Source organism: Augochlora pura, chromosome 2 (genome assembly GCF_028453695.1).
Source record: "Augochlora pura isolate Apur16 chromosome 2, APUR_v2.2.1, whole genome shotgun sequence".
In the NCBI taxonomy this organism is placed as follows: domain Eukaryota; kingdom Metazoa; phylum Arthropoda; class Insecta; order Hymenoptera; family Halictidae; genus Augochlora; species Augochlora pura.
This window is the reverse complement of record NC_135773.1, coordinates 5,460,394-5,485,155: the sequence shown is the minus strand read 5'-3', so window position 1 is coordinate 5,485,155 and position 24,762 is coordinate 5,460,394. Positions and strand designations below refer to the sequence as shown.

The 24,762-nt window shown below is 32.5% G+C and overlaps 6 protein-coding genes across 11 annotated transcripts; 4 read left to right on the top strand and 2 right to left on the bottom strand.

The window, feature by feature from the left end:
- Positions 1-118: 118 nt before the first annotated feature.
- On the top strand, positions 119-4,864 carry LOC144477818 (protein zer-1 homolog). Of its 2 annotated transcripts, none has more exons than XM_078195566.1 (9): positions 119-1,243; positions 1,424-1,688; positions 1,768-2,083; positions 2,170-2,375; positions 2,465-2,636; positions 2,743-3,066; positions 3,141-3,290; positions 3,363-3,615; positions 3,711-4,864. In XM_078195566.1, the coding sequence occupies exons 1-9, from the start codon at positions 748-750 to the stop codon at positions 3,857-3,859; spliced, it is 2,331 nt and encodes a 776-aa protein (XP_078051692.1). In that variant the 5' UTR covers positions 119-747; the 3' UTR covers positions 3,860-4,864. The 2 variants fall into 2 exon arrangements, with proteins under 2 accessions (XP_078051692.1, XP_078051686.1); XM_078195560.1 differs by having other exon boundaries at positions 120-1,243; positions 3,132-3,290.
- A 409-nt stretch (positions 4,865-5,273) lies between these two features.
- Positions 5,274-12,979, top strand: LOC144476141 (uncharacterized). 3 transcript variants are annotated; one of them, XM_078192776.1, is made up of 12 exons: positions 5,274-5,443; positions 6,168-6,243; positions 6,459-6,661; positions 6,773-6,840; positions 6,968-7,045; positions 8,711-9,177; positions 9,963-10,119; positions 10,334-10,498; positions 10,624-11,118; positions 11,213-11,348; positions 11,430-11,652; positions 11,726-12,979. In XM_078192776.1, the coding sequence occupies exons 2-12, from the start codon at positions 6,218-6,220 to the stop codon at positions 12,279-12,281; spliced, it is 2,574 nt and encodes an 857-aa protein (XP_078048902.1). In that variant the 5' UTR covers positions 5,274-5,443; positions 6,168-6,217; the 3' UTR covers positions 12,282-12,979. The 3 variants fall into 3 exon arrangements, with proteins under 3 accessions (XP_078048902.1, XP_078048893.1, XP_078048911.1); XM_078192767.1 differs by having other exon boundaries at positions 9,960-10,119; XM_078192785.1 differs by lacking the exons at positions 5,274-5,443; positions 6,168-6,243; positions 6,459-6,661; positions 6,773-6,840; positions 6,968-7,045 and adding an exon at positions 7,387-7,492 and having other exon boundaries at positions 9,960-10,119.
- A 274-nt stretch (positions 12,980-13,253) lies between these two features.
- Positions 13,254-15,471, top strand: LOC144478375 (uncharacterized). Of its 2 annotated transcripts, XM_078196197.1 has the most exons (5): positions 13,254-13,889; positions 13,964-14,463; positions 14,546-14,737; positions 14,804-14,886; positions 15,314-15,471. In XM_078196197.1, exons 1-5 carry the CDS (start codon positions 13,552-13,554, stop codon positions 15,329-15,331), a joined length of 1,131 nt encoding a protein of 376 aa, XP_078052323.1. In that variant the 5' UTR covers positions 13,254-13,551; the 3' UTR covers positions 15,332-15,471. The 2 variants fall into 2 exon arrangements, with proteins under 2 accessions (XP_078052323.1, XP_078052322.1); XM_078196196.1 differs by lacking the exon at positions 15,314-15,471 and having other exon boundaries at positions 14,804-15,179.
- On the bottom strand, positions 15,346-18,117 carry LOC144478232 (uncharacterized). Its single transcript, XM_078195981.1, has 3 exons — positions 18,013-18,117; positions 17,552-17,593; positions 15,346-17,397 (listed from the first exon to the last, which is right to left on the bottom strand). Exons 1-3 carry the CDS (start codon positions 18,115-18,117, stop codon positions 15,346-15,348), a joined length of 2,199 nt encoding a protein of 732 aa, XP_078052107.1.
- A 1,754-nt stretch (positions 18,118-19,871) lies between these two features.
- Positions 19,872-21,552, top strand: LOC144475280 (uncharacterized). Of its 2 annotated transcripts, none has more exons than XM_078191031.1 (4): positions 19,872-20,102; positions 20,425-20,646; positions 20,820-21,026; positions 21,112-21,552. In XM_078191031.1, exons 1-4 carry the CDS (start codon positions 19,958-19,960, stop codon positions 21,261-21,263), a joined length of 726 nt encoding a protein of 241 aa, XP_078047157.1. In that variant the 5' UTR covers positions 19,872-19,957; the 3' UTR covers positions 21,264-21,552. The 2 variants fall into 2 exon arrangements, with proteins under 2 accessions (XP_078047157.1, XP_078047148.1); XM_078191022.1 differs by lacking the exon at positions 19,872-20,102 and adding an exon at positions 20,174-20,216.
- Positions 21,553-21,811: 259 nt separating this feature from the next.
- LOC144475275 (uncharacterized) lies at positions 21,812-24,103 on the bottom strand. Its single transcript, XM_078191009.1, has 4 exons — positions 23,982-24,103; positions 23,581-23,622; positions 23,404-23,454; positions 21,812-22,363 (listed from the first exon to the last, which is right to left on the bottom strand). Exons 1-4 carry the CDS (start codon positions 24,027-24,029, stop codon positions 21,812-21,814), a joined length of 693 nt encoding a protein of 230 aa, XP_078047135.1. The 5' UTR covers positions 24,030-24,103.
- Between the last annotated feature and the right edge of the window lie 659 nt (positions 24,104-24,762).

Sequence of the window (24,762 nt, the reverse complement as noted above, 5' to 3'; positions counted from 1 at the left end):
AACAGTAAGCAATGCATATAATATAATGTATATATGTATCATACATAGGTGTACGCATGCGCACTGAAAATTGACTCTCGGAAAATGTCTGTGTTGAGTTGTACTTATACAACAAGAGTCATCTCTGACCGGATCCCTTAACTTTTCGTGCTAGATAAGGATAAATGGCACTACGAATGTCCCCAAATCTGCGGTTCTGAAATTATAAATTTGACCCGTCTTTAAAAATTAAACCAAACTTAAAAACAATATTGTATATAATTTACAATTTCCTGCAATATATATAAAGTCATCAACAAATTATTGGCAACGTTTATCGTCGTTGCATTCTGCACATTGCATCCGCATACACATTTACGTGGTGTTTGCATGGACATAATCGAACACATGCATTCAAGAGTAATATGACTACGGTGGTCAAGTGAAATGTCAAAATTCCAACTACGAGGCATACATAGTTGCGTACCAATTCGTGGTGGATGAAATTCGTGATCTACGTAGGGGCCTGACTACGTTTATTTTGGCTTCAGTCAGTGAGTAATTTGTCACTGTGCCGATTAGACGCAAATTGAATTTATTTTTTGACGACGAAGAAAGGAAGAAGATGTAAACAAAAAACGACAATGTTGAAGCAATTTTGGGCACGGAAGACTCAGCTGATGCATTTTGACAGTTGAAATTGCATAATTGTTGTTAAACATTTTCTTGTAAACCTTTGTATGCAATTTGTGTAAATTTCCGTACAGAATGGCGGATATAGATGACTTCTACTGTTTAGATCAATATGTTGGATCGGAAACACTGACGGAACTCTGTTTTAAAGAGATTTGCAAGAATCTGGATATCATTTCAGATAAATCGTTAAAAGTGATAAATAACTCAGAAAATGTTGTACGAAGACTTTTGAAAGGATTGATCTTGCCAAGCGAAATATGCGACAAGCTCATCGAATACGCTCTACGAAGCGATACAATAAAATCGCACGATGAATTTTTTCATATATTTCAGGATAAATCAGTAACTAAATTGAAACGTGTCAAAGTCGTAAGATCTAATATGTCTGATTGTTCGGCGAAGATTTTAGCCTCTCATAAGCTTGTCGAATTAGAGATAATTGATTGCCCTTATGTAACAACAAAACTTATAGAATATATAAATGCGAATGCAGAGAATTTGGAAAGTTTAACATGTCGTAAAATAGGTCCTGAAGAAGACCCATTTGGGATATTAGGCATGTTTTATCGTAAGTTCCTAATCAATATTTTTGTTGATAATATTCATAATTAAAATTTAATATATAAATTATTTCATATTTATATACAGCATTATTGTATTATTTATTTATAATTTACTAACTGTTTACAAAAAATAGAAAACAAGAAAACTGCACAAAGTAAATGATTATGTATCCTTTGATTATCAGACTACAAGAGACGAGGATATGTGTTTAAACTACCAAATCTACAAAGCTTGGCTTTGGAGATAAATACAAGACATATACCAGTCTCTTTTCCACTATTTGCTGAAATGCAAAACTTAACGCATCTAGATCTCTCCAACAGTGTAATATTCAACTACAAGTTCTTTAGTTTGGTCCCAAATTTAATATCTTTAGTTTTATATAATGTTAACATCAGTATGGGGCAGTCAGAATTCATTCAGGATCTTGGTTATTTAAAGAATTTAAGGTATTTATAAATGTTTTAAAATAATGCATAATATTTGATATTAAGTATCTAATGCTAACACTGTGATATTTATTACTAGGCACTTAGATATTTCCCAATTCAATCCTCTATACAAGCTATTTAGAATTCCTAGTAATCTAGAATGTATAATAAACAAGTTACCGGAATTAACTTCTTTGGATATAAGTGGTACTAACTTAGCAAAAGTACATAAAGAAGATTATGGAGTACAAAATGTGGAACAAACATCTCTTTCTGACTGTGATGATACGAGTAACAATAAGCTTTGTGATATACCAGGTCTTGCTTCTAGAGTAAACAGACCATTACAGTTTCTAGGGCTCTATGGCACAGGTGATGGAGCATGTAGACTACGTAATATTCCAGCAAAAGTGGTAAATCACATTGAAAAATATATGTTGTTTATACTTGTTCTCTTTGACTGTGTTTCATATGTATAAATCATGTTTTTTCTTATTAGATTTCAGGAAATGCAAATGAAGATCAAATACTGGTAGCTGCTAACGTTTGCATGAATAATAAAGTTGATTTATTATCAAAAGCACTGAATGATCTTTACATTGTGTATAGATATGAAAACTTTCATAGGCTGGATCAAGGTCTTTCTGTAATATTGGATGCAATGGAGAAATATCCCCATGAGAGGTGTATACAAATATCTGGAAGGTATTTTCTCACAAGTTACTTTGGATATTTTGCATATCAAAAAATACGAATTCCTAAGAACTGAATACAAAATACACCTTTTTTTACAGTGCGCCATTATTCTATGTTGTAAAAATGAAAGAAAAGGATGAAATAGAACCAAAACTGAAAGAAAGAATTGTTCGTATTGTTCTCGCTGGAATGAGTAACTATGAAGATGAGGAAACTGTGATGTGTAATGGTTGTCTGACACTGAGCCAATTTCGTATACCACAGGATGTTGTATGTACAAATTATTTGAATCATTAATGTTTCATTTTTACTGTAGCATGTTCTCTGTAAGTAAAAATTTGTTTACTTTTTTTCCATGTCATTTATGCTTTGAAAGATGTCAAATTATGAAACACTGGTAAAACTGCTTCTAAATTGCGCGAAATATGTACGACAAAACCATTGGGTACTACGTATCGTGATATTTCTTTTAAACAGTTTATCGTGTCAAGTAACAGGCAGAGAAAAACGTTTATTAGGAAACCTTGGTTGTATCGAGACAATGCTTGAGTTAATTAGGTGTAGAATTACGTCAAATATATATGACGATGTCCTTGAAGGGGCATGGTCAACTATGTGGAATATGACCGATGAGACTCCCACAAACTGTGAACGATTTCTTGAGAAAGATGGCATGAATTTGTTCCATGAATGTACCAAGGTATGTATTATCAAAGTTTATATGAAATTGTAACTTTAAAAAATACTAAATTTTTACCAATAAAGTTTGCTCAGAAATACCGTCACAGAGAAGAATTATTGAAGAATATGATGGGACTTTTGGGTAATGTAGCTGAGGTACAACATCTGCGAGTACATTTAACGCAGCAAGAGTGTATCAGACTTTTTGCAAGCTTATTAGATTCTGACAGTGATGTTATCGAGGTATGTTAATTGGAATAAATTAGATTGCCAACCACATATGAAGAATATTTAATATACGTCTTCTGATTTTAGATACCGTATAATGCAGCGGGTGTATTAGCTCACATAGCATCTGATGGCGTAGAGGCATGGACCGTGTCCAGTCCGAGCCGGGACGAAGTATTAAAACTTATGGTACAAGCTATTGAACAATGGGATATACGTACTGGACGTAATATCAACTATCGCTCGTTTCTACCATTATTACGTTTGTTGGAAGTATATCATACACCAGAATGCCAGCATTGGGCAGTTTGGGGTCTTGCTAATCTTACAAATGTTTATCGTAAGTATATAAAATTCTAATCCAATCATAAGTATACGAGATCTTAATTCCATTAGAACTATTTAACTTAATCAAATTATAATCTTTTTTAACAGCTCATAAGTATTGCAAACTGCTTGTAAAAGAAGAAGGTCCTGAGAAGCTGAGGACTTTATTAAAAGATTCTAGACCAAACAGCCGTATTAGAGAACTTGCAGTCCTTGTATATGATAATTTAATGTCTTATACTTTTGGCAAGGTTTGAAAATTGTTATAATGTCGATTTCTGCAGCATTCAAGAAGATGTCTCTACAATAAAATTAACAGAAGAATATGAACAAAAGAATAATTTTTATTACTGTACTTTGAACATAACATCATTGGAAGTAAAATATTGGATATTTTCACTCTTATACACAAAAGTGAAAATAAGACTACAACATTACAATAGTAAAGTATATTTGTATGATCATTCATTGAAATGTAAATTTAAAATTAAATGAATGCTCACACAATTTTACTGGCACTTTCATTATATGAACGTTTTGTTCTATGTTTTATTTTTCACACGTTATGGAATATTTATGGAAAATGCGTGAAAAATATATTACTCTATTCCTAATTATTAGGCTGATAAAAATATTTTTGATATTTATAAGTAATCTTTATAAATACTATTCGCATTCAAACATATTCCTTGTTTCTGTAAATAGTAAACTTGTATTATAATCAAAAAGAAATTAGATTAATACCAGTCAAATTTATATCTCTCTGTTCTGAATGCTAATGATGTATTGATATTTGACATTCTAAGCTTATGTTAAGTTCCATTATGTTTTGCGTGGAATTTTGTGTAGATAATTGTATCATAAGTAACACTTTTTGTTGCCATTACATTTTATTCTACGGAAAGACCTTTTAAATAATAAAATACATTACGTTACTGCATGTTTAAATAGAACTAAGGATACGTAAAAATATGAAATTAATTATATATTTGTACATCTATACTGTTGTTATTGAAATTTTCCCAAATAATGACACTACTCTTGACTAAAATTAATTAATGAAGTCAATATTACATACTGACTTACAATAAATTTATAGATTTCAGTTATATATTTGGATAACTTGAACATGCAAATTATATGAATTATTCTCAAATTGATCGCTACTTATAATCGTTATGTAATATTAACATATGTGTGTAATAAATTTGCAGACATCTCTGATATGTTTAAAGCATGACATAAAACTGTGTAAGACTGAATTGCAGTTGCTTTCTTTTCTCATCCTACATAATTAAACATATCCACTTCTACAATTTAGACAATTGACATCTCAATAATTACTACAATAGCAGTATATTTCACCTTCTTTTTAGTAAAAATGAGATAAGAATTGCATATGCATTTATACTATCTTTAAATGACGATCGATTCAGGATATGCATATATATAACATGGTTCAAGTTCGATAGATCTATATGTAAGGGAAAATAAATTTTTTTAAAATATTAAATATACACGAGACACATTTAGTTTATTAATAATTATTCCTTACTGTTTTTTTTTCATTACATGAAACTAATAAATGATTGCATTGTTGAAACATACACATACTGTACGCGAAATTCGGAGGTAATACAACTTCCGGTTCTATTCCATCATTCCCGGCGATCGAAGAACTCGGAAGAAGAGTGACGCCACAGCCCAAGAGAAAGACGACATTTTACCAGAATCGCGCGTCCACGGCATGTGAAAGAAGATTTATGTAAAATACGTCAATTTTATTATATAAATTTCGTCAAATATCACCTCGTTAAAGAAAACTCACACGTTTCAATCAGGTAAGCTTGATACAATTCTCAAGTATACGGTTTTTTCGATAAATGGTTATTTTGAAATTTTTACGGAGTGGAGTCATTTTAAGAAATTGTAGATGAAGTTATTGATTTTAGCAATGAAAATATAAGCAATTTTGTTTAATGTACTGTATATTTTAACATGGAAACACAAGCAACACGTTTCATCGTAAATTGAAACATTTATAGATCACGAGTGTACGCCGGAATGGTATGCGCACAGTCGTATGAATTGTTAGCAACAATGAAGAAATTTAATGTATAATTATTATTTTTTGGTAGAAACATACATTCTACAAGATAATAATAATGTTCATGGAAATTTTTTGCATAAATTTTCCAATATAAATGTTTGTATTATTGTATGGATACTTTATACTGTTAATAGTTATGGAAATCATTTCTGAGATACCAGTACTGATCATAACATTTGAAATGCGAGTAATGTAAAAAAAAAATGTCCGACAAAAGTTTTGTATATTTAACCAAGCATATGACATGATTATTGAATATATATAATAATACGAACATGTATAACAATGCTATATTTCGTACATTTTATGGGTTGGTTGGGTTAATGAAATTTTAATGTCTCTGATTACTGATAATATAAATAACAAATTTGTTCAGTAAATCATGATAAATAAGTTTTGATAAACATGTAAAAATGATTTTTTACAACATATGAATATTCTTGTTTTCTCTATAGACTTTTCACACCATATCCACACATCTTTAAGTCATCTATAAGTTGTAATTATGAGTTACAGCTACATTAAATCCAGGTTAGTAACATTATGACACGAATATAACTAAATTAAAATCTTCTACAATTAAAATTTCTGTTTAGCTTTGTAAGTTTTGCATTTATATCATTTGTGGTTGGCAAATGCTATTATCGAATGAGAATATAACTTCGGAGATAATGTTGGAGTAATTAAGCAATTTAGAACACGTATTGTGAAACAATATGTACCAAACATCTATCCTTCTTTTCCAGTTCTAGTATGAGTTCCCGTGGACGTGGATTTAATTCACGGGGAGGCAGTTCTTACAGAGGAAGAGGTGGTGGTAGCGGAAATGAATGGAATAGTGGTTCAACAGGAGGATACATGTCTAGTAGAGGAGTTTATTCCTCTTCTAGAGGGGGAAGATTTAAATACTCCACTACTAGTTATGATTCTCGTTCAAAATATAACTCTGGTTAGTTTTATTTTATAACTTTATAGTTAAGCATGATCATAAATTAATATAAGCTATGACTCTATCACAAATAGTTTTGTTTAGCGTTACTGGTATTTGTATTTTTAATAGGCGGATCAGAGAGATACTCAAGTAGAGGTGGAAGAGGTGAACATTCAAATAGTTATAAAAGACCCAGGGTATGTGTATGAATAAATGATTATTATGGAATTTCTATTACTAATTATAAATGAGGGTTTAAAGTAATAGATATGTTTTAGGTAGATAATATTTAAAACTTATCTTAAGATATAAATTTATTTTTAGGATTCTTACTCTGGCAGAGATGAGCACAGATCATCCAGTGATTCAACTCGTAAAAGGATGAGGAGTGATTCCTATCAGGTATGTATATTATAAAATGAATGCTAAAACGTTATTCCTATTAGACATATTTAAAACAAATATTAGTCTATATTGTTCGAATCTCCTGCAGTGCTGTGGTCAAGAACTATTTTTCATCTTTAAAGTCCTGTTTCACAGAGAATTTTTCAATTTTTTATAACCACTAGTATGAATAAACGATGGTCCTGAAAGACTTTTATTGAGGAGGCTTAAGCACATAGTATGAATTATTCCATCCTATATGAAAAGTAATTTCAGGACACTCGTCTAAATATTTAAAACAAAAATTTTTTAAAAGTAGTAGGCAAGGCATTCATAAGTCGTCATACTTTCCTTTCAAGCGACGAGCCAACGGCTACTTGAACACCCATTCTTTTTGCGTTGGGACACTACTGGTGGAACACTGCGAAAACATCACATAATTAAAAGATGAAATACACCTAGATGGTACTTATGTTGTTGCCTGCACACAGTTGCATTAAATATTGAGAACGACCTGCAAAATATCAGAATGAACAGATGGATAGATAAAAAAATATATATATATATACATATAAAAGTATGACTTTTAAAGTACTGATGTTACATCTGTATTGTTCTTTCTGTAAGGCAGTATGTGCGACCGAACCAATTTCCTGCACAATGCAGGTCAGTCATAGAGCTGTTGACAAGCATCGCTGCATTGCCACACCGCACAAATTTCTAACAAACCACTGCATCATGCAGTTTTCCAAATTACATCAGTTCAGAATGTTCATTGGGAGAAAGAAATAAATTATCATTAATATCAGAGTAATCGTAGACCTTTCCAATCTAAAGAAAATGCATCCTGTGTTATATTCAGTTAATAATAACTGAGAGGGATCAAGCTTTTTTACATATATAATAACTCTGCCTTGTACACACAGGTAGACTTTGAAACTAAATACATGCTGGCAAGCTTTACACACTGGTGGAGATACACAAAGTATTTTTCTATCATGTGCCTTATCCTTAAAGAAAAACTGTATAAGGATACATTATTAGAACTACAATTTTATTAGTTTTAGTTGGTTTTCTGGTCCATGTGTGAGATATAGAGCAGTTATATGAATCAGCACTTAACATACATGAGTATATAAAAACGCATCTATCCTTATGTTATTCTAATTGGAAAGGTCTATCAGCAATCAATCCAGAATTATGCAGAATTCAATTTATTTAAAAACTTCAAGGAAGTGAGAAAACGCTGGTCATATCAACTATTCAGAGATCATGTCAGCCGATGAAAATGGCAAGGACACTATTAATGTTTTTCGACAAGTAAAGATCGTTTTTACGTAAATAAGTAGTAGGTGCTTTTCAATTGTAGGGAAAATAGAAAAACTAAAAAAAAAAGTATATTTCGGTGATCCAACGGGAATGGGTGTAGTGACCGTAACGGTGCAAAGTTGGATGATTTTGTACTAGACGATTGGCACTGTAATTGAGGTAAATGAGGGAGTGCGAGAGAATGGATAAAATGGAATTAGAGAAAAAAAGTAATAAAGAGTATGAAGGATATATGATAGGAGGGAACAATAGGGAGAAATGTATCTAGAGTCAAAAATTAAAAAAGAAAGAGAGAAGGGCAGGAAAGAGAAAAAGATGCATTGGGAAGGAGCACAATTGAATTTGATTTGGCAGGGTGGAGGTAGCGGTAGCGGCTCACAGAGGTATTCTTCGTCGTATGGTGGTTCATCTGCATCAGCACCTTATGACGACAATAAGGGATCGTCATCCTCGGCCGTGTATGAGGACAAGAGACAGAGCGAGCGAGCCTCGTCATACCACCGCTCAGAGGACCGTCACTCAGCATCACGGAGCTATGCACCTCCACCACCCCCTCGGATTAGCGAAATGGCACCTCCGACTCAGAGATATAACTCGAGCCGAGGGCGAATATCGCATCAAAGCTCAAATTACAGAGGTCGCATTTCAACACGCGGCAGCGGAAGAGGGGGTGGATTCCATCGCATGAGCTCTCGATCGGACGTCATCATGGCTCGCAAGCGTACTCTGCACTCGCTCGACAATCGACGCAAGCTGCTAGGATCGCGATCGCGAGACTACATCCAGCGTGTGCGCATGACAACTACCAAAATGCGCAGGAGGTAATTAATTAATAAATCACTTACCAACTGCAATACCGTCCTAGTAGCCTGCTTGCTTAATTTGTCAGTAAATGAACTGACCATAATCCGACTATATGACATGAGTGTCGAAAGACGATGATAGACATATAGAAAATAAAAAAAACTGGTAACAGAAAAAATATATATACATATACGTACATAAAAGTAATTATAATTATCATAATAATAATAAATAATAATTATAATAAAACATGACACAAATGATCGCACGAAATACCAAATATTGTACTGTCGAGAGGCAAACTTTTCGCAGGGTTCTAATAAAGAGGGAATTGATATTCTGATACGCATAGATACCAATGTGTGTGTGTATCAATTGAAACACAATGTAATTAATTTTGATATGAGAACTACTATAATACTTGTACTTTACGAGATCATTACGTTTGTCATTCTTACACATAGCGGTGACTAAAAAAAAAAACAAGCGTATAAGAACGTTGTTTCTTAGATGTATTTTAAGATGCGCGAAAATGCGAAAGACATAAAAATAAGAGCACAATATAAATGCGATGCAAAAAGGCTGAATAGTTAAAGACCTTTATTGCAATACGAAATGCATTTCATTCATATCTAAATGGGGGATAAAAGAAACAAAGTAAAAAGTAATATATCGCGATATTTACCGTATATCGACTAAGACAAAAAAAGTTTTGGTCGATGATATAATGAAAGACAAAGGAACCAGAACAAAATGAAGGGAAATAATGTAAGTCAAAACAAAATTGCTGTGTCATTAGTAGCGGTACTACTAGGCTATCCGGAAGTAAAAAGGAGTCAGGATCAGGAACCAGCATGAAGGACAAGGATAGAGAGATGACCAAAGCTATTAACGCTGAATTTTCCGATGACGATGAAGAGGATGATGATAATAAAAGTAATTGGGATGATGATGAAAAGGTAACTCCATAAAACGGCTATCAGTGCAGGGTGTAAAAAGATTGATCATGGCTTCAGGGCAAGCCTGTTTTTAAAATGCTCAAGTATCTAGAGGTGTAAATTTACCTTCTGAAACCATGACGAATTTACATCTTGTACATCTCTTCATTGCGTCTAACATAAAACCAGCTATTAATAGTGATGCTTACTATAATGTTTAACAACATTAATTCAGCCACATGAACGTGACGATGAGGAAGAAGAGGAAGAGGAAGAAGAGAAAAAGAAAAAAGATGACAAACGAAAGAAAGAAAAACAGGAACGAGAAAGACAAAACTCCGAAGATGAAGAGGAGAAAGATGATGAAGTGAAAGAAGATGAAGATGATCATAAGCACGAGGTATGCTGAACGCTGTACAGAATAGCTAAAATAAGATATTATATAGTTATTTTTAAATAGCACCAAAATGTTAAATTGTGTTTCCTTTATGTAGCAAATCTTTGTTTCATTATTTGTACTGCTAGGATGATGAAGATGATGGTGACGATGAGGAAAGAGACGATAATGATAAAACTGATCATGGTCGAACTACTGGCTCTGATGAACTACCTAGTAGGAGAGACGGAAGGAAGTTCATTAAATTGACATGTCCACATTGTGCTCACCGAAGCGTCACATTTAAAGAATATTCGCTGCATTTGTATTCGGGTCGTCATAGTGCAGCTATGAGACGAATTGCATCACGACACAAGGCCACTCTAACGCGAATGCGGGTCTTGCAACGACAAGAACAACGGCGTGTTGAGGCTCGTGATGCAGCGCGTGGTACTTTACCATCTCGTACCATGTTCTGTCCCATTTGTAAACTGAATTATAGGTCGTTGAAAGCGGTACATCAATTATCAGAGTCTCATCGCCAAATGAAACGATTCCTTACACCATTCTGCAGAGTATGTCGTATTCAATTTCGATCACCAATGCTCTTTGAAACTCACATGTGTTCTCTGGATCACATTAAGGTATCGTTACCACTATACAACTTTTACGTAGACAGAATGTATTATCAAATAATTGTATGATATATGGCCTTCATTTTATGATCTACTTTCACAGAGAAAAAGTGCATTGAAAGAAAGAATGAATGCTGGAAATGGTGAAGCAGAAGCTGATTCCAGTGGACCCGAGGAAGATGATAAGGAAGTAAATCTTGATAATTTCATGACTTTGGATTCCGTGGGTGATGTTGACGGTACGTTCTTTTCATGATTATAAAGTTTTACTTAAAATTGGATGTACACTTGGGGTACTATAAAAATATTACTTTCGATAGAAGACGAAGAATCTCCAGAAAAGAAGAAAGAGAAACCAGAAAGCGAAGGTACGAATGAAACAGAGAAGAAACTCAAGAGTAAACAGATGATTAAAGTTGGAGCGGAGTATATCAAACGTGTTGAAGTTCAGTTTTGCGAACTTTGTAAAATCTATCTGCCACGAAGCGAAAATAATGAAAGAGCGATAGCACTTCATTGCTCGACAAGAAGTCATCTTAAACGGTAACCATTTCAAAATGTGTTCTCATAATTTATTTTAGTTAACGCAATTATTTATGTCTATTATTTTATGTAGATATGTGCGGGATAATGATGATAAAGCTTTACGAAGACAAGCGGAAAGGATACATCTACAATCATCGTCGTCTGCTAATACGACTTCCACACCAAATACTGTAAATACCACAGAAAGCATTAAATCACCAAATAACTCTGAGCCGCCGTCTGCAAATAATTCATTAGTGATTACTACGCCTGATGGTACAAACGCTACAGAATCTGGAAAACCAGTCGAACAAAAAGGAAACGTTTCTGAACCTGAAAAGAATATTAAAGATAGTAAGAATGGACAAGCTGAAGAAGAAGACGATGATGATTATCAAGGCGATAGTGCTGATAAATTATGGGATGACGTCGACAAAGATTTGAGCAATATTTTGAGAGAAACAGAAGCGGGGGCTAAATCCAGCGACGATGAAGATTCTCGTTATGATCGCTTTCGTAATTCAGACAAGAAGCAACAACATCCTGGAAAAGATAAAGAAAGAGACAATGAGAAAAATGAGACAGATGAGAAGGAAAACATAAAAAAAGAAGTGAAAGTAATAAAAATTGAAAAATTAGATATGTAAAGTCCAAGGATTATTAGTACGTTTCAATCATATCCATATATATATTATACATGTTTTTATTGGTTTTCTACAAATGAAGTATGCAAAACTTCATAAAGACCACGTACAGAGAAGTTTTGTGATCATTATTTCATACTGTGGAATTATTTTTACAAAGTCACTTAATTACTTTAAATAATGTTAACAAAAGAAAATATAAACAATGATTTGTTTCATTTTCGATGGATTTTTTGTAGATTTAAATGAATAGAAGTTATAAAGAATCTTAAGTTTGGCGCCAATACATTTAAATCATTACCACAATATCTTTTTAAAAAGTTGTAAGACGACAACAATTTATACGGGGCTATTAAATTTTAGGTTTTGCGTGTGTGAAATGTTGGACATGCTTGAAATGTACGGTAAATGCTGTAAACTTCACAATGTTCAATTCCTTTGTAATTCAAGAAGTCACTTTATAAGCATATTTAGTGATGATAATGTTAACACTAATTGTAAAGGAAACTATTCATATAAGCATCTTAAGTATAGTTGTGTAAAAGTAGCGATTATTTGTGCATCAAAATATATTTAGTGAAGCTATTTGGAGAAGAATAAGTGTCGATTTTTAATTCTTAATGTAAATGGACGTATATTACAGCCGCTAAACTTACTACATATAAATAATTATAATAAATACTATTATATAATTCTCACTATCCAATTTTATTCTACGTATCTATTTATTCTTCAATCCAGCATAACGGGATAAGTATCAATAGTCTTTACAAGAGTAAGAGATCTACATTAAATGTATATAGAATTTTTCTTTCATTCTTTTACCCAGAATTAATATTTCACGTTTGTTGAAAATTTAAACTTACCAGAATTCAGGAATCGTAATTCTATTCATATCAAAATTAATTTAGTTTTTGAATTTTACGATTTTTTATAATAATTTGTGCGCAAAAAATATATATAAATATTTCTTTCACCACAAACGAGTTTTTCTCCATGAAAATACTCTATAAAATCGCAAAATAAATCAAGGATGAATATTTCTTTGAACGTACACATTTTCTTTTACTTATAGTAATTTTCGCAAGGTGGCATGTAATTATGTATCAAGTATTTACACACTGGACTGATCATTTTTTGTATGATATGTGGAGACCGGAGCTATTTGAAAACATTAATTATATTTTCACATAATGTAATATGGAAAAAGAAAGAAAAGTATAGATAATATTTAAAGTAAAGACAACAGATCATTTATTTGTATTGACTCTTGATGGTCATTAATTACATCTTATATTGTCAGTTTTTATACCTTAACCTTAGATTCTGTCTAAAAATAATCTTTATCATTTACGAAATTACAAATATACCTACAATGTTGTCTATAAGTCAATATTCTGACACATGTCCGGAAGACGTTACCAACAGTTGTACAAATGTAATAGATTCTAGTATTGCAGACAATTGTAATGATTCAAGAACATTAAATGATTTACAATGTTTTGTTTGCGATGCAACAATTCAAGGACGTCATTATGCATTAGCCACGTGTAGAACCCAAACTTCAAGGTCTAGAGTAATAGAGAAACTTGGAGAGCTAGTTGGTGAGAGGTATCATGTTACATTTCTATGTCCTTCATTTATTAATCATTTATATGTTTAATACTTTTTTTCATGCACTACAGGTACATGGTAGTAATATCAGAAGATGATGTTATCTGTAGAAGTTGTGCCAATCGTATCAACACACTTGATAGACTTGAAGTTGAGATGATTACATTGCGTGATAAAGTATTAAGATTTTTGGAACAGAAGTATTCCTTGGAAGAAGGAGAACTTCTTGACATTAATGAAAAACAGAAACGTTCTCAGCCACCGCAAATCACAAAATGTAGAAGCCAGCCTCTAAATAATCATCAGACCAGGAAAAGGGATATTGTCTTACCTACACCGGTTAATGAAAGAATAAAAAATAAGAAAAGTAACATTTGGTTGCAATGCGATAAGTGTCAATATACCACTCTTCATAATTCATTTATGGTACATCATGTGAGGGAGCACAGTAAACAAAAAATATTCTGTGATAAGTGCGGTGTGCAGTTTTATGGAAATCAACAAGAATTCCATAATTGTGATTTAAAAGAACACGTAACTGCCCAAAATAGGAATCAAAATGAACACCCAGGTTTTCCAAAATATTTAATTTTATAATTACAAAGATTTGGATCCCCATAATGTATTAAAATATGGTAATAAATATTTTACAGAATTATCTATGAAGGATATTAGTGAAACGGTAATGAATATTCCAATCTTAGAAAAATCTATGCAGCCCAACCTACCAATTATGACAATTGATGCATATTCACAGTCACAAATCTCAAATCATAATGAAAACATACCCATTATAAGATTATCAAATTCAGAACATCTACCCATACAAAACATTTTAACTCCTGGTAAGGATATTTTTACAGAACAATATTTGTATAAAATCTATATTACATTAGAAACATTGATTATAGATAATGCTTCATCTGGTCAGCCAATATATGTACGTGTTTTACAACCAGTTGAAATTAATGAAACACCTATGCATCCCCCAATGGTAGCTATATCAAATACTGATGCAGACTTGTCCATGAAGTTTAAAGACAGTTCAGAAAAGCAAATTTTGACATTGACAGAAGATGGAAGTTTAGAAATGACAGAAGTATCATGTTGGAATGATATACACCCATCAGAGCCACACTCTAACATAACATTTCAGTGATACAAATTTATAGGATTAATTTGAACACAGCTTTTATTTAGTTTTTTTTTTATTAATACAACAAATAACAATTACTTACAACATAGAATAATATATTATTTTTTGTTTAAACGAAATTTCTATCAGTCTTCAGCAGATCAGTTATTTATTTGTTTCATTAAAAATTTAATGCTGAGGAGTGGTACCAATTTTTCTCGATTAAAAACTGTTTTATTTAATTGTTCAATGGTTTTTCATTTTTTACGTCGTTGTTTTATCGTAGATGATCTTGGATAGATGATTCGCATTCAATATTTAACCAAACACGTCAACAATGCCAGTCCCTATATCTCCAATGATATCAGCACCAGTTTTCACTGCACTCTGTACACCATCTCCAAAAGCGTTGACCACTTTGCTGGCAACATCGCTAGCAACGTTTACAGCACCTTCTACACCGTTACTGATGTGGTTGGCCACATTATCAACAACATGACTACCTGCATTTACAGCATCGCTTACACCGTCTCCAATATCATGTACCAAGTTGTCAACAATGTGACCACCAACAGTAGCAGCATCTTTTAATCCATCTCCAACACCATGAGCCAAATTGTCAGCGAGATTAGCAGTTCCATTCACGACATCTTCTACACCGTCTCCAACGGTATGAGCCGCATCTCCCAGACCTTTGACAACATGGCCTGCAACATCTTTAGCAAGCCCGACCATGCCCTTGAAGATATTATGAATACCATGTGAAATACCGGCGGTGATGTTGTGAATGGTAGACGCAGCATTCTTTAGAAAATCGCCAGCATCTTGTGCAAGATGACTAGCAAAGTCTGCGGCATCATGGGCTAAATTAGAAGCAATCTCCGAAGCTTCAATTAAAGCAGATTGCGTGACATTGTGTATGTCATTCAAAATGTTATGGGTCACATTTTGGAGATCCTGTATCGCTTTTGGAATACCATGTAGAATGTTGCTAACCGTAGTCTCTGTGACGTTCTTCAAGTCGTCAATGATGTTCTTAGTATTATTCCTTACATTACTAAATATGCTCTTTATGTTGTTTTCCAAAGTACTCAAAGTCTTGTTAGCGTTGTTGGCAATTTCTTCAATATTGTTCTTCATGATCTCCTTCGCCTTGTCGGCATCAGCTGTGATATTGCCAACAATATCTTTAATGTTTTGCAGTTGTTGTTTAATATTGTTCTTTATGTCGGCTACTAATTTGGAAGCATTATCCTCAGCGTTCTTTATTTCATTTTCAATCACCTGTGTTATATTGTGTAGTATTTCGCTGCCCTTCGCATTTATTTCTTGGATGTTCTTCTCAATAGAGTCAATGATCTTTTGTGCATTTTTCAGTACATTGTCTATGTTCTCTGACAAGATATTCTGAGTTTTATTGATAATGTCGGAAATTCCATTAATGATCTTATCGATTTCGTTTGCAATAGCCTGTGTAGTATTCTTAATACCCTCCGCGGTGAGGTTTGCGATCGCTGAAAGGTCACCCTTAACATCAGCAATAATTTTGCCGACTTCAACCTTAACATCCTGAATTTCGTTTTTCACGTCGTTGGCTATCTGACCGGCTTCATGTTTAATGTTACTTATCGTTTCATTTACAGCGTCCTTCGCTTTGTTGATAATGTTGGTAACGTTCTGCTTGATTCCATTGATTACATTCTTAATGTCGCCAGCAATTGAGTTCATGAGTGCTTTGGTTTCATTCCTGGCTTTGTCCACATTGTCCTTCACATGTTCTAGAACACTAACAACATCATCATTAGCCTCTTGTGCTAAGCCAGAAGCAGTCTTCAGAGCATTCTTCAAGGCTGTGTGTGCATCTTGCACGACATTGTTGAAGATCTTAGCAGTATCATTCTGAACCTGAGCTATGGATTTCGCCAAATCAGCATTGGCTTCCTCCAAAGCTTGGGTACCGTTCTTGATGAGATTTACTAATTTTTCATTGATATTCTTGACAACGCCGGCTGTTTTATTTGCGGCAGTAGCAGTGTCTCCTTCGATCTTTCCTATCAATTTGTTCAAATCAACCTTAGCTTGATTAATTTGAGACTGGGCGATGATCTCCGCTTGATGTACGATTTTAGCTGTTTCATTTTGGATTTCATGTAGAGTGTTTTCAACCAAATTTGTGGCATTACCCATGAAATTCTCGGTAGCATTTTGAATCTGTAAGGCTTTTTGCGTCACATTGTTCACAATCTGCGCAGACTCGTCAGCGAGTGCCTTTATTTGTTGTTCGATAGCATGTTCGGCCGATTCGATGATTTTTTGCAGGTTTGCAGCAACATCTTCATTGGAATTGTTGTTTGCAGAGGTCTGGGCATTCTGTGTGAATAATATGGTGTAAGCGATATGTTAACCATGTTTGTATTTAGAAGAAAAGTTCTGTTCGTTGTAAACGTCCTACGTATTAACAACTTTAGTTAAATTTTACAGAATTTATTTCATACGCGTATAAGATTAATTAGATAATACTTACAGAGGCAATGGGGTTATTTACATTCTTAGCAGTTGGTGCAGCCTGTAAACAATAAATTAATTCAGATTACTGCTTCATTATTACAATATGAAAAGTATACCATATATAATATATATTCGGCGAATTAAATTATTACTTAATATTAATAGCATGTAATTGTCTATAAAGAGATTATATTATAAAACATTATAAAATGTGCAGATAGTGAATATTACAACTATACATATGGTCATACGAATCAAATAAATAATTCCGAATTTTAATAAATGGGTAACATAATACTTATTCAAAATACACTTTCACATTGTTTGTAAATTCGTATACATTTTAATAGATTCTGTATATTTTTATGAGAACAAATAAATGATACTTAAGAGAATAAAACGAGATACATTTATATAAACGAGGTAATTTAAAAGTTACATCTTCAAAAATATTGTATAATATAATGTACAACGTACCAGAGTAACAGCCAGGAGGACGAAGATTGGCAAGATTCGGAACATCATTTTTGGCTGATGCTTGGTGTGACAAGCTGTTGATGAATCTTGCAGATAGTGTGCCATAATTCGGATACATCGGGTCTTTTATACGAACCAGAGTCACTACGGATAACAACTGTGTCAATATAAGACAATGTTTTACTATACGAAATCGGAGAAATTGTTTGAATAACGTATAGATACATCACAATATACGTTCGTCATTACAAACTACATGACGCGCTATCTACTGCAAATAACTTAATAAATTTCTGTAACTTGGAATATTATTAAGCAAAGTAAACGACCGTCACAATTGCATAAATATGATACATGAAATAACTTTTTCTTCAAATTAATAAAACATTGTTAAATATCTATCGATGACTGTCCATTGTCGCATCTTTAATATTACGAATTCAATAGTAGATAATTAATTACGTGATCTACTTTTCAAACAATTTAGAAGGAACTTATAACGCGTGACACTTTTTGAAGAAAGCTCCAACGTTACAAGATTTGATTAGAATTTAAAAGATTTAAAATAAAAGTTTCTTCTTTTATAGGTAGAGATATTTTGTCAGCTGAATTATAAGAAATGTACTTAAACATCGTAACAAGCGTCAAAAATCATTTAATAAATAAGATTATAACAGTAGGAAATAATTATTTGGCCGTCAATAAAAAAATAGTAGTATAGCTTAATAAATTTAGTTCATAATAATCCGGTGTTTTATTTACTTTATAAAGAACTTTTTAATAAACGTGCTAAAAGGTATTTTTCGCATGGAACATTTAATATTCAGCTTGTAAAATGTCTGTCTTACAAGGACATTTGTTGTAAAAGTTTCCACGAGACAAGACTTCTTCCTGTAAAAGTTACGCTGGAAAATACATTTTCTTGGCCAAACGTATAAATTTGAACAGAATTTTGTTAACAACGAAAGATACCAGTTTATTTGAAACCCTATTGTATCAAGGAGTCACATTTCATTTTAATCTAACAAAAGAAGAATAGAAAATAGCCAGCTATATCGTAATTTTATTTATACATTCCTCAAAGATGGTCTAAAGGCAATGTTCAAATAAATGAACAAAAACTTGCTTTGTTCCTCTCAGTACTGCCTGCTATGATTTCCATAATTCATTTTTTTTTCTTATACGGCAGTGAAGCCGATTTGTGTTGCGCAACCAATTACTATGTCTTTGTCCTGTTTTCATACAAATAACATTATGTTTATCGAATAAGACGATAATTTTTTCTTATTCTTTATATTATTTACTTTCTCATAGAAGAATATGATATGTTTTATTTGATAAATATGAACTAATTGTGCCGTACAATTAACAAACGCATGCGGTGTTCTTTAAATACTACGATCAATCCATGCGCAGGATTTCAAACGTCTGAACTTCCCGCAAATTTTTAAAATACTAAGCAGAATAATTCATGTAATATCTCTAGTCAAATTCTAGAAAGTTAATGTTGAAAAATACTCGATTTATTATTTTCAGGAGAAGCAGTTATTCCATTAAATATTAATTTTCTTTATTGTTCGAAATACTATTTGGAAATGTACATGCGGCAAACTTCGGGACAGTTCATACGAATCTCTATGAGACAGCATTGAATTATTTTGACATTAGGAAAAAATATCATTTGCAGTTCTAGAAATATAAAAAGAAGATCAGCAATGACTTATTAATGACGTATGCAGTGTTTGCATTTTTTAAATATGTACATACATACGTAGGACTGGATTGGGTTAGACTGTACATACTTTATTGCATTGGCATCACTGATCCCAACCGTTTAAACTTGAATGAGTACTTTGGAAGTACAAGTAACATCTTTTGATAAAACCGTGTTGAAACACATTCGTTACTAAAACCATATCTTAAATATTCATGAATAAATGACAAAATGACGATAGAAGATTTTAATTGTGACATTTCGCTTATTCTCCAAAGTAGAGATTTCTCTGTGTTAGAAAGATTGGTGTCGGGTAGTAAAAATTTGCAAGCAAAAGTTGCTGCCAAAGTAGAACATGCAATTGCTTATAAAAATGGTATATTTCCAAAGCTACCAATAATTGAAAAATTTACTCGCGTATTAGATTACTAATACATTTAATTTATGGGAGTTTCCCACCCTATAATGAACCAGTTCAAGGTATCAAAGGGTAAACATCAAGTCGTATATGAGTGTGTTTCCCATTGACACGTTCTGCTTGGAAAAAATTATGCACATTTATATGTATTTAATTTCAATCTCGCAAAAAAATTATGTGTAAACATGTATGATATTGCTATATTATATTATGTAGAAATCATAATATATCTTTTACTCATCAATATATTTTGTTTCTAATATTTTTGTTTTTTGTTTAGTGTGCAAAGAGAAAAGGACAATGGGCATGAAGAAATTAACAGACTTACAACAAGAAAGTGATGTATTGAAATCTGAGATAGATGCAAAGAAGTTGCAACAAAAAATAGTGGATAAAAAAATTTCAAATGTGTCAAAGAAGCTGGCGATATTATTAAAAGAGGTAGATAGTGCTAAATCACAAAGGGATGGATTGTCTCTTGAAATTGTTGATTTACAACAAGGTATTTAAAGATCTTTTTTATACTTACAATAAAACTTTATTTTGCCTAATCGATATAAGCGGTTTGATCTATATTTGGGAAATAGATTTTTTACATTGTAAAAATTTCATAAGACAATGCTCTGTTTGACATTTGCCATGATAAGGTTGACTTTAGCTTTGAGCACTTTTCAGAACATGAACAGAGGAATGAAAAAAAAATTTTGTTATGGAATGCTATTAAGCGAGCTTGTCATGCTTACAAGAATTATCTAGATTTCTGTATATACTTCCCTGATGGCAAAGATTATGAACATGTGCAAATTTCATTTTTTACAAATAATAAAAATTTGATTGATGAATACTTTGTGCACTTAAGCAGTTCTAACAATCAATGGAAAGGTATTTATTTTTCATTACTGAAGCTAGTAAATATCGTACTTATGTGAGAAGAAATAACACAACTAATAATTCTGCACTTTTTCAGTGGAAAAAATTCAGCCATTGCTAAAAAAAGAACATTACAATGATTTCAAAGGGATTGTTGACTTTTCTGCAGAGTCAGAAATTGTAGATGTTACATTTTTCCTTTATAGATTAAGAGAGATTTTTGTTACATATTATTTAAATACAAAATAAGATTAAAGTTTTTATTATTAAAAACTAAAATGTCTATTACATAGATGGAATGCTATTCAAGAGCAAGTACTGCAAGTACTCTGTCAATAGAAAATGAATGTTTCCCTAAATATTAATTTTTATGATTACAAAGACAGTTCAGGAAAACAAGTTTTATCATTGACGTGAGATGGTATTCTAGAAACGACAGAAGTATAATGTTAAAATGATGTATATTGATTAAAGCAGCAATCCCATATAACGTTCCAGTGATATAAATTTATAGGGACTAATTTGAACACACATTTTATTTATTTTTTATTTTTATTCATTCAACAAATAACAATTACTTACAACATTGAATAACATATTATCTTTTGTTTAAACGGAACTTCTATCAGTCTTCAGCCGGTCAGTTGTTTATTTGTTTCATTACAAATTTATTGTTGAGAGGTGGTACGCATTTTTTTTCGATTACAAACTGTGTTATTTAATTGTTTAATGGTTTTCCGTTTTCATGTCGCTGTTTCACCGCTTTTGGACTTGGATACACGTTTCGCATTTAATATTTAACCGAACAGGTCAGCAATGCCATTACCTATATCTCCAATGATATCAGCACCAGTTTTCACTGCATCCTGTACACCATCTCCAACAGTGTTGACCACATTGTTGGCAACATGGCTACCAGCGTTTACAGCATCGTTTACACCGTCACTGATGCCGCCGGCCACATTACCAACGACATGGCTACCGGCATTTACAACATCGCTTACACCGTCTCCAATACCATGTACCAAGTTACCAACAAGGTGGCTACCAGCATTTACTGTATCGTTTACACCGTCACTGACACCATGCGCCAAGTTACCGACGAGATGGCCAGTAGCGTTTACAAGAGTGTTGACACCATCTCCAACACCATTGACCAAGTTGTTAACAAGGTGACCACCAGCAGTAGCAGCATCTTTTAATCCATCTCCAACACCATGAGCCACGTTTCCAGCGAGGTCAGCAGTTCCATTCACGACACCTTCTACACCGTCTCCAACGGTATGAGCCACATCTACCACTCCCTTGACAATATGGCCTGCAACATCTTTAGCTAGCTCAGCCACGACCTGGAAGATATAATGAATACTATGTGAAATACTGGGGTGCTGTTATGAATGGTATACACAGCATCCTTTAGAAAAATGCCAGCATAATGTGCAAGATGACCAGCAAAATCTGAGGCATCATAAGCTGAATTAGAAACAATATCTAAAGCATTATTCAAGTTAGATTGTGTGACATTGTATGCTATTCAAAATTTTATGGGACATATTTTGAAGGTCCTGTATCGCTTTTACAAAACCGTGTAAAATATTGCTAACCCCAGTCTCTGTGATATTCTTTAACTTCTCTTACTCTGGTTTCATTTCTGGCTTTGTTCACGTTATCTTTTGCAGGTTCTAGAATACCAGTAACATACTACTTATTGGCTTCTTATGCCAAGTCCGAAGCATTCTCCAGATTATTCTCCAGGACTGTGTGTGTACCTTGCACGTCATTGTTGATGAACTTAGCGCTGTCATTAACGGTATCATTTTGGATCTGTTCTTGATAAGAGTTACAATTTTTTCATTAATATTCTTGACAACGCCGGATGTTTTATTTATTGCAGTAGCAGTGTCTTCTTCGATCTTTTCCGGCAATCTGCTCAAATCAGCCTTACTTTGATTAATTTCAGATTAGGCGATGATCTTCACTTGATATACGATTTTAGTTGTTTCATTGTGGATTTCATATAGTTTTTCCGAACAAATTTGTGGCATTACCCTTGAGACTCAGGTGAGTATTTTGAATCTGGTTGACTTTTTGCGTCACATTGTTCACAACCTGGACTTACTCGTCAGCAAGTTCCTTTATTTGCTGTTCAACAGCATATTTGACAAATTCGATAATTTTTTACAGGTTTGCAACAACATTTTGACTAGAATTGATGTATGCAGAGATCTGTGCATTCTGTGTGAATAATATGGTGTAAGCGATTTCTTAACTGTATTCGTATTTAACTGAAAACCTTTGTTAGTTGTACATGTCCTATGTATTGATAATTGTAGTTAAATTTGACAGAATTTATTGTACACATGTATAAGAATTATTAAATAATACTTACAGAGGAAGTGGAGTTAGTGGAGTTAGTTGCGTTTTTAGCAGCTGGTGCAGCCTGTAAACAATAAATTAATTAAAATTAGTGCACCCATTATTACAGTGTGAAAAGTGTTCTATGTATAGTATATATTTGCAAGAAAAGTATTCTTTTCTTGCACATATTCACAATATGTTTACATACAGATGCAGTGGATTTAGGTCCGTTATTAACAGCTGGTGCAGCCTGTAAATAATAAATTAATTAAAATTAATGCTTCGTATACTTTATTTACTATATATTCGGCAAACTAATCTATTGCTTAATATTCACAGCTCGTAATTTTTTATAAGAAGATTACATTATAAAACATAACAAAACATGCGGATGCAGAACATTACAACTACACATATATTTATACGAATCAAATAAGTAATTCCGAAATTAAATGAAGAGTGAGCATGCTGCCATAATACTTATTACGTATATTTTTACGAGAACAAGTAAATGATACTTAAGAAAATAAAAAGAAATACATTTATATGCGAAAGAAAATTTAAAAGTTGTATTATTAAAAATATTGTATAATATAATGTATAACGTACCAGTGTAACAGCTAAGATAGCGAAGATTGGAATGATTCGGAACATCATTTTTGATTGATGCTAGCTGTGGTAAGCTGTTGATAGATCTTGGAGATTGTGTGCCGTAATTCGGATTCATCGGGTCTTTTATACGGGCCAGAATCATTACGGATAACAACTGTGTCAATAAAAGACGATGTTTTATTATACGAAATAGGAGAAGTTGTTTGAATAACGTATAGATACATCACAATATATATTCGTCACTATAAATTATAAATTACATGACACTGCAAATAACTCATTAATTTGATCTAACTTGGAAAATTATTAAAAAAAGTAAACGATCACTATAATTGCATAAACTTAATATATAAAATATAAAATTATATTTTATATAATAATAATAATTTTATATAATATATAAAATATGTATTACTCGAATTTATAACATGTTGGTAATATCTATCGATTACTGTCCACTGTTGTATCTTTAATATTATAAATTCAATGATAGAGTGTTAATTAAATGTTCTACTTTTCATTCAATTTAGAAGGAACTTATTTTTTACATTGGCTACTTTTGATTTAAATAGTTCCAGGATTTTTTCATAAATAACATTGAAATTCATTACGTGTGACACTTTTTTTTACAGGAAGAGATATTTTGTTGCCTAAAATATAAAAAATGTTCTCAAACATCGTAACAAGCTTCAAATATATTATGAATACTATTATAACAGTAGGAAATAATTATTTGGCCGTCAATAAAAAAATAGTAGTATAGCTTAATAAATTTAGT